The sequence below is a fragment of the Podarcis liolepis genome (genome assembly GCF_965112155.1).
Source record: "Podarcis liolepis genome assembly, chromosome: 13".
NCBI classification, from domain to species: domain Eukaryota; kingdom Metazoa; phylum Chordata; class Lepidosauria; order Squamata; family Lacertidae; genus Podarcis; species Podarcis liolepis.
The window spans coordinates 29,672,530-29,686,118 of NC_139573.1; the positions used below are offsets into that span (position 1 = coordinate 29,672,530).

Below are 13,589 nucleotides of genomic sequence, written 5' to 3' on the forward strand. Positions count from 1 at the left end.
TGTGTTTTTTGTTGTTTTTAAAAAAATAATTGGCCAGAGGACAGCAGAAGCTCAACCGAGCTGTGGATGGATGTTTTAGCACTTGCACGCTCTGTGACCTTAGTGACAGACTCCAGCTCCCCAATTTGAAAGGAGGCAGTGGCCAATCATATCCAGACCCACTCACTTGATAAATTTCCGGGCAAAGACTTTCAGCTTCCCTGTAGCTGCTGCAGCTGCCAACAACAGATCCAAGCTCTTCCCCGACAGCATATGTCCCAAGACGCCCAGCAGCCCTTCTGGGGTTTTCGAGTGATCTGAATCCATTGTCTGGAGTAGCAGAGAAATAAAGAAAGAAAGTAATTGAGTCGACGAAGGTTCCCGATTGGTAGCCGGCAGGGAACAAACTACAGAGAATTGTGTAAAGAGAAATCAGTTCTTAGCAACTTAACTACATGCCCGTGGGTATTCATCACCATTTCACAGAATTCAAATTGTAAAACAAAAAAATGCAATATGAGAAATAAAAATACAATTAAAAATCAAGATGAATGCGGACATGCCGTGGTCCAGCTGAATGAAGCCAGCAGACCACTGGTGGTCCGCAAATCACAGCTTGGGAATCCCTGAACTAAAGAAAGGCAAAAATTTATCGATTGCTAAAAGGAATGTGAAGGCTTTGTCCAATATTAGAAAGAGAATTAACACAGAAATGTCTCCGGTTCCGTTCTTTTAAAAAGAAAAAATATGACTAAGTCACAATCAATCAACACACATTAACAAAGCACCAACTAAGAGGGGGGAAACACAGAATGCGTAACTTACCATAGATTGTCTTGCTTGTCTTTACAAGCAGTATCAAGACATACAAGAAGGTAACAAGATACATAGAGAAGTCTTCAGAGAATTAACAGATATATCTGGATTGCATTTCCAAGTCTAGTTCTTGGATGTCTTTCCAGTGGCATTTGTATACTTCAGATGAGGGTCTACCCATTGTTTCTTTGGTTACACATTCAATAAAGGTTTGTCAGGCCTTGTAAAAATGTGCTTGGCTGTACTTAACCTTCAGAGTAGCAAAACTGGTAGTTGTTTCTCCAATAAACCATACTTTCAGATACCTTATGTCTAGGATCACAATATTTGCTAACTTGGTAAATGTTGGTGTGCCACCCCCAATTCCTGTGTCATTCTTTGTCCCAGAGGGCAAAGCCACCACAGATTTATGTGTGACAGCCCAATGGGTGTGACATAACAGCAGAATAGTGTGTGTTTTACTGTGTTCTCTCTAAGACAAGCACAGACAAACTACTCATGTGGCTTCTTGTGCCATCAGCTGACCACTGTCCCAAGATATTTTGTACCCTGTCCCTTTCCCCAAAATGCCTTGAAATCATTTGATACACTTTGATATGCAAGGCGTAGGTTCAAATCCCCAGTTGTGAAGCTCTGCTATCAGCCAGAGACAAGACACTTTCTTTCAACCTAATTTACAGTGCTATTCAAACCATGTCTGCTTGGATGCAACTCAGTGGGCTTCACTTCCAGGTAAGTGGGGTTGTTCAGTTTGTAGCCTTAATCTCATAACAGCTCTGAGATGAAACATTGCTCTGAGCAACTTCAAGGGAAGATAGCCAAACATAATCATTTCAAAACACAACTACTGTGCATGTCCACACAGAGGTTAAGGCCCACCGAGTTCAGTAGGAGTGTGTCTAGGCCAGGGGTCAGCAACCTTTTTCAGCCGTGGGCCAGTCCACCATCCCTCAGACCTTGTGGTGGGCCGGACTTTATTTGGGGGGGGAATGAACAAATTCCAATGCCCCGCAAATAACCCAGAGATGCATTTTAAATAAAAGCACACATTCTACTCATGTAAAAACACCAGGCAAGTCCTACAAATAACCCAGAGATGCATTTTAAATAACAGGACACATTCTACTCATGTAAGAACACACTGATTCCTGGACCGTCCACAGGCCGGATTGAGAAGGCGATTGGGCCGCATCCGGCCCACGGGCCTTAGGTTGCCTACCCCTGGTCTAGGCCTCAGTAGCACCAAAGACTACTACAGCAGCAGTACTAAAAATAATAAAGGTATTCCAGTTTCTGTGTTCAAGATGCCATCACAAGGTTAGTGCCTACTTTCAGGATGTTGGTGACGGTGGGCTCCGCTCGCAGGATGAGGCCTGGGTTGGGTTGAATGTTAGCATTCTCAGGAGACTTTAAACGTGGCGCATGTTCCCGATCAGCGGTCCTGGGTGAGGTCAGAAGAAAAATACCCAAAGTTGAAATAAGAGGGTAAAGAGCTCTTTAATGAAAGTGGTATGCTCTGCTATACGGGCCACCCCACCAGTACAAAATTCACATATCTATAAGCTTCTGATGAAAATTCAGGGCAATGAACTTTTAATTTCTGAGAGTTTGACTCAGGTTAACTTGCATATTTAACCTGTGGGTTCTCAGAAACAAGACTTCCTAGTCCCTGTGGGCTCAATGCAGATGACAAACTGACTGAGTGGTAAAGTTTTCTACCATGGTTTTGCTTTGTCTATACCCTTTAACCCTTTGGAAGCTTTTGGACTCCAAATCTTATCAGGTTCAGCCAGCGTGGCCAACGGTCAGGGGGTGATGTAAATGGTTGTCCAACAGCTGGAGAACCATAGGTATCCCATCCCCAGTCTGTATTTAGGAAAATGTGGTGGGATTCCCCCATCCACTTGTGGCTCATTCTCATGTGTGCTAAAGTTTAAAGACCATATCATGTGGCTAGGCTCCCCCACATTTACAGCTTATTTATTTGAAACATTTTTGTTCTAAAAAAGTAAAGGTAAAGGGACCCCTGACCATTAGGTCCAGTCGTGACCGACTCTGGGGTTGCGGCGCTCATCTCGCTATGTCGGCGACAGGACAGTCCCTGTCTCCGGGCTTACAATCTGAAAAGGACATGGCACAAAAGGAAATGCAACTGAGAGGGTGGTGGAGGGGTTGGGTGGGGAAGCAAACTCGGGAACTATTATTTCTTAGCTACAGAATTCTCGCAATGACAAGCTAGAATAGAAGGATTTCAAGGAGAGGGGGAGCAAAAAGTTCTGGGGCTTTTGGAAGAACAGATGAAGAAGGCCTGCAGTCCCAACTTAATAAACTGGTCATCTGTATTAGTAATCTGTGGCAGGCAAATATGACCTGGAGTAAGGAAGACAGCCCCTGAGTTACAGCATTTCACAGCTACTGCTGTCTTTCAAAGCAAGATTTTTGTCTCCCCTGCTTTTTTACCATAGTTTTTTTTTTTTTAAGAGTTCAGATATCAATTCCAAGTGCTGTTTATCATTTAAACATGCTGAAATATCTACAGCCTCTGACAGGTTGTTTTTTTAAATTTTTAAAAAATTATTAAGTTTAGTGTATTTTGTCGAGGAGCAACCTTTTAATATGCAAACAGAACTCCTACTCACAAGCTGTTTGTGGCTGGATACCCTGAGCAGAAACTGAAAGAAAATGGAAGGAAAAGTCTACGTACATCCTTGCCCAATCCATATTAATAAAACAAGACTAAATCAGCACTGGACAGCTTACTACAGTGTGTCTGAGGGTTTATTTGCTAAGGCGTCAGTTTGTGCTATGATGAGAGGTGGGTGGGAGGGAGGGAGAATACAATTCCCCCACCACCACCAACCAGTTTAAAAGGTGTGAAATTAAGCACAGCAGATGCTTCGCAGGCTTAAAAAGCAATGCATTTAATGACTTTGCCAGCTTAAAACCAAATGCAATCGTTTTTTTAAAAATAAAAAAGCCGTATTTTTTTCCCCCTTAAGAGAAAGAAAATTTGAAAGACAGGGTGAGAAGTTTCACTGGCCTCTTTGAAACAACAACGCTATTATCAGTATGAATAAACCCTTAAGATTGTGGGAATATATTAACCATCCACTTCCCTAAAGAAAGAACTAGTGACAAAACGCTGCCGCAAGGCACAGAGGGCGATGTCTTCCCTCCACTGCAGCAGAGTAAGTCAGTACATGAAGCTGAAGCCACAGCAGCCACAGATTAAAACCAAGCCTGCCACAGTCACTTGCGTACACTTGCACTTTTAAGCTTACATTTAAGAAATGGGCAAGCTTCCTTGCATTTACCACTTGATAAGTTGACCACATGCATTCGCCCGTGGTTTTAGAGAAGCTGAGAATAATGCACGGCTGCTGGGGGAACGTCTTCAAGATGGTTGTCAGGCAGCCAAGAACTTCCTTTCCTCTTCCCCACAAGTTAAGGGGCAGAAGCTCAAGAAATGTTGAAGCAACCACTATTTGCGCCTTTGCCCCTGCACCTAGCCTATCGCCCCTTTTGTGCAAAGCTAGATAAGCCTACCGTTTGGCTATGAGGTTGTTCATGTTGGCTTCGGAGAGCAGACCCTGCTTGCCACATTCTTGAAAGAGAAGGCTCGTGCAGTCACAGCTGGAAGAACAACCACCAAAAGAGGAAAAAAATGTGTAAAAATGTATGAACAAACATGGTCCATAATGGAGACAGACTGTTCTCTCGCTGGACCTTTTGGGGAAGGACACTAGATGGCACAAGGTGAGTTAAGGAAGAGATGGTGGGAATACAAGTAGAGGTGAAAGAATATAACTGCGAGGCACAGAAAGAATCCCATTAAAATGCCTCTCTTTGATCGGGTATAACGTCCTTGCGTTTCAGCTGTCATAAAATTTGCAGAGTTTTTACTGAGCGCCATTTTTGATGTTGAAAATATAATAACAATTGGGGAAAGGAGGAATACAAAGGATACCAGGATTCAACCTTCTAGTCTTCTCAGCGTTAAGGAAAGGACAAACCTTGAGTGGAAGCAACCGCTGCTGAAAGGCTCAAAAGGTCCAAACACACCTGCATGCTCTAAATTTCGCTTTGGGCCCAGTAAGGAAATTGCTCAACCTGTCCTGAAGGGGGTTGTGCTCCCCACTCAAGGATTGGTTAGCATTTTGAGAATGGACACAGATACAGCTTTGTCTCTAGAGGCCTAAGTGGCCCACTGCAGTATGTTTTGCATTTCTATCTGTGCTACTCCCAAGTTTTGCTTTCATGGGGAATATGTCATTTTAGCCACATAAACGCCTTCCGGGTAGAGACAGAAGCTTGCTCAATGCTGCCCAGCCAGCTTCCTAGTTGAGGAGCAGGGAAATGAACCCATCCAAGCTCAATGCTCTTCCCATTACTACACAGCTACCTACAAGACCAACCAAATTGGTTGGCTCAATTCTGTAAACAAAGCACATTTGCATGTGTACACTCACTTCCTTTGCATAACCTATTGAGTTTTTCTGCCAGCCATGAGAGAGAGGTCGCTAATTACTGAACGTTTCTGAGCCTCTATCCACTCATTTTCAAGGCTACTTTAAAGGCATGCCACCTCAAAAAAAACACCCCAAAACCCACCAGAAACCTAAAACAAACATATGGATTCTCAAGGTGCTGAATTATGCAATTCTGCACTTGCAAGTTGAGACCACAGGAGTGCAGAATGAACAGAATCCAGGAGTTGCTCATTGTACCCTACAGCTCATAGGCAGGAAATTTATCATGCACAGAGCACATCCAGCCCTGGCTGAAGGATTAAGCGTTAAGAAAGAACCACCTCAAGTTTGTGCTTATGTTTCCATAACAGAACAAAGCGTTCAAGAGCTGGGCACAAGAAAATTGGACCAAACTGATTCAAAATACTACTTTATGCAAGAGCGACACCGACTGCTTCACACATTGGGGAGTTTGGGTCTTAATCTATCATGCAGAACAAACAGTTCTAATTGCGACATCAGCAGCAAACTTATGCATGGCGAATTCTGTTTACAAGGCTGTCCGCTTTCCCTGGCCCTTCCCCCAGTTCTAATCTCCTGTTATATCCCACCCAGCAGGGGAAAAACAGGGAATTTTCCTTGAAAAATTCCCATTTCAGATTAAACTGTGCTAGCTTCTAGTTTTCTGTTGTCAGTGCTATTGTTCTGTATTTTGTATATCTGTGTTTCCAACACTCTCTTTCGATGCTTTGAATGCTTGGTGTAAGCCGCTTTGGACACAGCGGCATGTAAGTAAACGCAGTCAACCAATCAACATCTGGAATGTTACTGTGTTAAGAAAACAGGGAGTAGGTTTGAGCAGTGAAGAAGAGGCCCAGTCCTCCCACAGGCCCCTTCTACTAACCAAACCAGTTTCTGTGACTGGTGACCACTTCAGAGAGCTTCTACCAGGTTCCGGTTTGAGTAACAAACACACCTCCCTCACGAGTTGGTCCATTTAACTTCCTCTGGATGACAACCACCTCAGCAATTTCTCCCATTATCTAACCCTGCTCAACTCTGCCGTGTCTATCAGGTTGTTCCAATCTCAACCTTGACCGTTCTCCCACCTTGCGTGCCCCTACTCCAAATAGCAAACTGGTTTTGGCCAAAATATCCCTCCAACCTAGTCTTCAATGCTCATTATTCAACTTGGTTCAATCGGGGGAAATAATGATGTGTTTATGTCCTATCTCTAGTCACTTGCTGTATTTTTTGTGTTCAATTAAATACATCAAACAACAACAACATTAAATTTAAAAAGCAGCCTTCATCCTGACAGTAACACTAGGGTTGCCAAGCTCCCTAAGAGTTAGACCCTGAGATTCAAGGAGTGGAGCTTTGGAGGACAAAGGATGGTGGCTGGCAGCTAAGAGAGTGGCATCTCATGGGAGCAGAGACCCTGATAAACATGGGAGTGAAACTGAGAGAAGAACTCCCAGGCCAAGCAGGAAAAGCCCTTGGGCTCTGTCCCCTCTACTTGAAGGGCCACAAAGAAGGGGAACCTACTTGCAGCGTTGGTCGGCCTTGTCCAGAAGGGGCGTCAGCTTCAGGAGGAACTCAAAGGCACAATTCACATCTTCGGTAAAGTCCTGCAATTGCACTATTATTATTTTCTTCCCTACATCTAAAGGGTCTGCCAATGCTGTACTGGAATCCCCACCCATAATCCCCTATAAAAACAGGCCAAGGCAGTGTATCCCAATAAGCCCACTGAGAACATTAGCTCCTGGTCATTTCTTTTCGGCACGTTTCATGCTACAGAATTTGCCATTGAACAAGCTAGAAAAAAAATTCCAGCAAACTTAAAGGGTTGGTTGTTTTGTTTCTCTCCACGCCCCCCTTTTGTGGTATAGAAGCTTGAACCACTTGATTAAGTAAACTGAAGGTCTGCAGACACACTGATGAAGAATTACTTCTTTTGAACTGCTCTTTGCAAGTGGTACATTGCAGTTGGGAGTTTTATAGAGTAAGGGAGAATATGATAAATGTGTGTGGAACTGATTTTTTGTCCCGTTCCCCCCCCCCCCCCAGATTTCATGTGGCATGGAATTTAGAAAGAAAAAGAAAACTTATGCTGAGGTTTGAAAGGGGAAATCTGAATAGCAGGTGATTTTTTTAATTTGTATTTTTTAAAGGAGGCAGTCTCAAAAGTTAAGCTTTGAGGCTAATTTGTTTTCATCTGCCTCTCTTAAAGACCGCATTAGATGACCTCTATGACTGGGAAGACCGGTCCGAATCCCACTTTAGCCATAAACTCACTCAGTGGCAGAAGAACTACTTTTTAACCAAAAGCTCCATTTAGCCCAGCATTCTGCCTAAGACAGCAGACAGCAGTCAAATGCCTCTGTGAAGTTCACAAAGAGGGTATGATGGAAATGCCTTTCTTTTTTGACCTAAAGCATGATAATCATAGAAATTCTGGCTCTTCATCCTTACCCATCATGGCTGGAGTCACTGATGGACCTTGTTCTCACTGAAAATCCCATCTTTAACCTAAGCCCTCTTAATTGCAAAACTAAAATCATGCTTCCATTTTGCTTCCATTTTTCTTCCCAAATAATTTTTAGCAGTTCTAAACAAATACAGTGGTATCTCGGGTTACAAACTTAATTCGTTTCGGAGGTCCGTTCTTAACCGAAAACCGTTCTTAACCTGAGGTGCGCTTTTGCTAATGGGGCCTGCTGCTGCTGCCATGTCACCACTGCACGATTTCTGTTCTCATCTGGGGGCAAAGTTTGCAACCCGGAGCAACTACTTCCAGGTTAGTGGAGTTTGTAACCCAAAGCGTTTGTAGCCTGAGGTACCACTGTAAATAGAACACTGACGTAGCTGTTGTGGTGATGATGATGATTTGCTTTTCAAGAATCAACCTTTACCTTTTCTCCTTGGGGATATTTTTTCAGTTTTACAAGTACTTGTGGAATCTGAAAAAGAGCAAAATAAGAATTTAATAAGGGAATACAAAACTATCGCCCCCGCCCCATCTCCTTGTGAATTTCGCTCCCTGGTTCACACGTCCTGGACTGCCAAAAACTCCTTTGCCTTTTCACTCTCTTCCCCCTTTTCACAGCCCCTCCTCCTCCTCCTCCTAGACCCTGCAAGACAGTTGTTCTTGACTTCTGTTCCACTCAGTCCCATTGCCCTTTAACAATCCTCTGGCCCTCCAGATGTTGCTGAACTACAACTCCCATCACCCCCAGCAAGAATGGCCAAGGATGGTTCAGCCATATCACGAGCGTCCAAAGTTTTTCACAGCTGCTTGTAGTCCTCTTTCCCAAAACACCTTCCTACCTCTAGAATTCTCCCATGAATCCTATCTGCACACAGACCCTGTGCAAACTGGCCTTTGCTTTCCTCATAAATGCCAAGCTGTTTTTCAACTTCCTATTACTATTATCTTCACACTCCGATGTTAGAACATTTCATGTTCCATCTACGAACATTCCATGACATGAAACTAGCCTAACTAATGCTCAGAAAAGGTTTGAAGTCAGTCTGGTTGCCGCTTCCGGTCTCCTTGTCAACCAAGTCAAAGTCGCAAACTCACTTAATTACTTCCAGTGACAAATCGGGGGGGGCGCTAATGTGGTCGAGGGCGTTAAATATTGAATCGGAAGGTTTCAAATCTCAACACGGCTATGAAACCGATTTCTCCCTTGCTTTTGAAGATAAGAAAGCATTTTGCGCATGAAACTGGAAATAAATATTCAAAAAACCAACAAACTCCTAAATGTAGAATTAGGCATGTCTAATCTGATCTTCATGCTATCATATGGCAACAAGCTCCAGAGATTAACTGTTTGCTATTTCTTTTGCTTTCCAGTTTGTTCAGGAGTGTGTGTGTGTGTTTGTCTCTTTCATACTTCTTAATTTATTCCTCTTTGCATGGCTGATAAGTTACATGATGTACTTGAGTTGCAATGGAGATTTACTGAGCAGGCAGGGAATGCTAAATTGCAATTTGCTGGATCTCTTTGGGGGAATCTAGCAGCGTCACGAGTGTGTTTACCAAGAAAGCCAGGGAGAAGGAAGACAGAGCCATCTGGCTTATGTTTACATTGCAAAAAAATTAAATAAATAAAACAAGTATATAGCTAAATGCAGATACTCCTCCAGGCTCTACCAAGGATGACAGCCCATAATGAGCATAAGAAGAGATTGGTGTTTCCACTCACTATAATAGTGAATGGCATCCAAGACCCCGGCTGCCAGTAGATCTGAAAACCTGGATTGATGCAGATGGGGGAAACTATGATTACAAAGGGCAAGAATTATCATGGCAGAGGTTACAGTGTGAGAGTAAAAGTATTTGAACAAGACCCTAGAGGACTTTGGTATTTCTTCCTTTTCCTTCCTAATCCCTAATGTTGCAGCTGCGTTGTGCCAGGACTGAGACAGGGGCAGCCATACTTGATCCTGATCAGCAGCGTGTTTTACCAACCCAGGGTTCCTGAAGCCAGAGGTGAGGACTGGAGTAGAGTTGGCAGAAGTTACTGTTCTGTTGACCAGTCAAAAGCAGAAGGCTGGGCTCCAAAGTGCTCACAAGACTGGCCAATCCAGAGGTCTCGTGCTGCCTGCCAATTGCAGAGGTCGAGGTTGGACACACCTATCCATGCCTTCTATACCTGAAGAGAACTCCGGGCCCAAGCATACACAGCCCCAGGTACTCATTAGGCTGGGTCCCAGCCAGAGTTCAATAAAGGTTTTAAGCAGAGATTGAGAATCTGTAGCTTTCCAGATGTCATTCAATTACAGTTCCCAATTCCTGACCCGCTGGCCAAACTGACTCAGGCTGTTGGGAGTCTGAGTCCAATGACACCTGAAGGCCACAGGTTTAGATTCCCTGGTTGAGAACCTAGAAAGGAGCACTAGAGTGGTCAGGTTACTGAGACACTCTCCTTCCCCATTTTGCTTAAATAATATTTCTAGACCTTGCAATTGCAGAAAACAACCACAGCCTTGAACACAAAACTCTCAGTTTCTGCTAAAAGTTTGGAATCAGTGTCCAGATACACGTCTCCAAAGGTGCCCCTATCAAAAAATGAAGCAGGGGACAGGGGGGCTGCAGGTAGACCCCCAAGGATAATTGGGTGGGTGGGTGCAACCAGGTTGGAAAAACAGGAATATCAACCAGATATTTGGGAGAGTCTATCAAGCCTGTGCAATGTCAGAAAATAGAAGCAGAAAGAAGCCTGTTACGGGGGGGAGAAAACTGTTTAATTACGGAGAAGCGAGGTAGGTGAGGGATAACGTGAAACCCATTCACTTCACCTAGGTCAGCCACACAGCTCAGGAGGAAACATGGGCTAAGGCAATGTATCAGGAATGCAGGGACTGCTTTATATCAAGGCAGACTATGGGTCCCTCTAGTTCAGTACTGTCTGCACCAACTGGGAGTGACCAACTGTCTCCAGGATTTCAGGCAAGGGATGTTTCCCCAGCCCTCACATGAAGATACTAAAGATTGGACTTTGGGCATGCAACGCATGCGCTCTACCACTGAGTTACTGCCCCCTCTCTTGTACCTGATGCCCTAAAACGACAATGAATTTATCCAACTTCCCATAACCCTTTTGGTCTCTGTTGCTTGGTAAGCTGGGAAACTCAGATGATAAACAAAGGAACTTTACGAAAGGCTGAGCCCCAGCTATTTGGGCCTAAGGGCACCTTACCTTGAGGAATGTGAAGGCTGTCCATTTGAGTTCCTCTGTCCCTTCAGGAGACTCAATCAGCCCCACAAAGCAGGCTTTCCAGATTTCCAGAATGAAAAGTGGGGACGGAATGCGCTAGCAGGGAGAAGAGACACAAGGAGAGAAGGCCTCAGGATCTTCCTCAGGGAAGACAGTTTGGATTCAGAGTGGCACAGTACTGACAAAAAAAAAGGCTGGATGCAAGATTTCTAGCACACTCGTTGGACTATCCAGCAGTCCCATTCCACCATCACCCCAACTTCTCATGCAAAGCAGACTTCCCACACTCTGAAGAGTGTTGTGCATCATGATCCTTCAGTCAAGAGTCCACAAACTGCAGCTGGGCTTGATAACCTGTAATAATTTATCCTATCCAGCAAGAGTAAGTGCCTAGAAGCACCGACAGTCCCTCTTTCTACAAAGCGAGTGCAGCGCCCCCCCTCCTCCCCCACTCACAAATGAATGAGAAGAGCTTAGAGGACAGATGGCATGGCTCCTGTGTACTTCTCTTATTAGAAAGCAGATACGGCCCCCACCTCCCTTGCAAGTATAACATATGCTACTAAATAACAGAGCCTCCCTCTCCCAAAGTCTAGTCCTGGTTTTTCCCAACCCCTGTCTGACAGCTCTTCACAAAAATACTGCCTCCATCTCAGCTCCTCCAAACTCTCTCGACTCAAAATAGCTTCTTCCCTGTTCTTTGCACCCACTTCTACACAGATTCATTCATGCCCATACACAGCAAGGCAGGACTCCAATTTCAATACCAGGGGCAAAAGGCCAGTAAATATATCCTTTCCTATCACAGCAACACACACACACACAACATCCTTGCAGCAACACACACACACAACCACATTTTTCTTTTACTAGGGGCTGCACCCCTGCTCACCTGCACCCCTGCCATTCCTCCCACATTAACCCCCTAGAGCTCCCTTCCCCTTCCCACCCCATACAATTACTAAGCTTGTTTTCCACCTTCCCAAGCCATTTCTGAAGCCACTTCTCTTTTGTATTCTGCAGCCCCACCACATACCTGTTTTCACCTTTACCCTCATGTCCATTCCTCCCTCCTTTGCTGCAAGCTCCCCTATACACCACCTCTCAGGTAACTTCCTGAGTCTTCCTCCTCCTTCACATTTCAACTACTAAGCACCCTTACGTCCAGTTATGAAGCCACCATCCCCTCCTACACTTCAGAGAGAAAGAGAGAAGCACCACAAGAAAACTTGGGCCTCGGTCATCAGCCTGCTAAGTGAATAACGGCGGGAGAAATTATGCTAAAGCATTCTCTCCAGAGACTAGACGCTCCCAGCCCTCCCAGGTTTCCAGCCAAAAGCACAGAAAGTTTGCTTAAAAAGCTACATCTGCCTTTTTCCTCTTTCCATCCCCAAACTTATAGGGCAAAGCCAGCACTATACAGCCAGTATAGGTCTCCTACTGTCATCTTAACTCTCTTTAATTTTCCATTGTTTTAATTTGTATTTCAAAAGAGAGGTACAACAGATGCCCAGACTAGATAAACAGTTCGCCTCATGGTAAAACTGATCCTGGACAGTACCGTTTCGGAATGCATAGGAGGGACCACAGGACTGAATTCACTGCTATACAAGCACATTATTCATATAGAAAACTGTGTGCCAGGGGGAAAGGATCTAGTCCAGTCTTCCTACGACATGCTAGCTACCTAAGTGCTGGATGTTCTTCTTTATTCATGGAAGAAAATTCAAATATGCAAGCCCCCAGCTGCAGTCTGAAGTGGAACATTTCTACCATGTGATGGGACTCCAATGGGAGTCACAGACGCAGTGAGACAAAGCATCCTTCCTATGGTCCAGCCATACCTGCATCCTTTTGACCATCATGAGTTGCTCCACCAGCGGCTGCGGCTCTCCAGTCAGGTTCATTGTCCCCTCTAGCAGCACCACGGCATGGATTGTGGGGAAGCCAGTTTTGTTCAGCTGTTCCGCGTGCACAGAGAGCATAGTGGGGATACTGTGTGGAAAATTGGGACAGGGAGGAAGAGGAGGTATTAGAAGTTCGGTTCCGTTTGTGTACAGAGAGGAAAAAGCTCGCTCCTCACAGTGCAGCTGCCATCTGCCCACCTCTTGACAAGGCCAATGCACTCCTCTGCCTGGCTTTGCAACTGGCTGTTGCTGATGTGTCCTAAATTGTCTCCCAACTTGGAAAGAGATTGTTCGATCGCGCTCCAGGAAGCTAAAAAGGAAAAGCAGCATTTTAAGTTCCAATCAGCTCTTAGCCCTTGGTAATAGATTTTCCCCAGTTCTGCTGCCTTGTGAGATGCTAGGGGTTGACCCCAGGACCTTCTAAGAGTGTAGTTTACCTCTTTGTGAAACCGTTTCCTCAAACCGAGGCTAGGTAAATTTATTAATGTTTAGGGTCACACCTCGAACGCTGAAGATGCTGCTTCCATGTTGAACTTTTTAAAAAGGCAATGGAGACTCTGAAGTTTAAAAACAGGCATCAGAGTATTTCCAAATTTTATTTTTTTTGAGGGAAAGCTGTGAAACAGCAGGCTTGCCCAATAGGGAAGCAGCAGTGCAATCTCCATGTAGGCAAAGGAGAAGAAACA

The 13,589-nt window shown here is 44.6% G+C and overlaps 1 protein-coding gene across 13 annotated transcripts in view; it reads right to left on the reverse strand.

The window, feature by feature from the left end:
* MED24 (mediator complex subunit 24) overlaps positions 1–13,589 on the reverse strand; it is a 50,632-nt gene that overhangs the window by 19,401 nt on the left and 17,642 nt on the right. For 7 of the 13 annotated variants that reach the window (XR_014518101.1, XM_083469544.1, XM_083469542.1 and 4 more), the window contains exons 7-15: positions 13,102–13,213; positions 12,841–12,991; positions 10,979–11,092; positions 8,183–8,230; positions 6,813–6,895; positions 4,342–4,428; positions 3,435–3,467; positions 2,125–2,236; positions 167–309 (exon numbers count right to left, since the gene is read on the reverse strand). Coding sequence is in view for 12 of the 13 variants with exons in the window: in XM_083469544.1 (XP_083325670.1) it covers positions 167–309; positions 2,125–2,236; positions 3,435–3,467; positions 4,342–4,428; positions 6,813–6,895; positions 8,183–8,230; positions 10,979–11,092; positions 12,841–12,991; positions 13,102–13,213 (883 nt within the window). In the remaining variant the exon portion in view is untranslated. The remainder of the gene's footprint in view (positions 1–166; positions 310–2,124; positions 2,237–3,434; positions 3,468–4,341; positions 4,429–6,812; positions 6,896–8,182; positions 8,231–10,978; positions 11,093–12,840; positions 12,992–13,101; positions 13,214–13,589) is intronic. The other 6 variants (XM_083469539.1, XM_083469537.1, XM_083469536.1 and 3 more) reach the window with 1 other exon arrangement.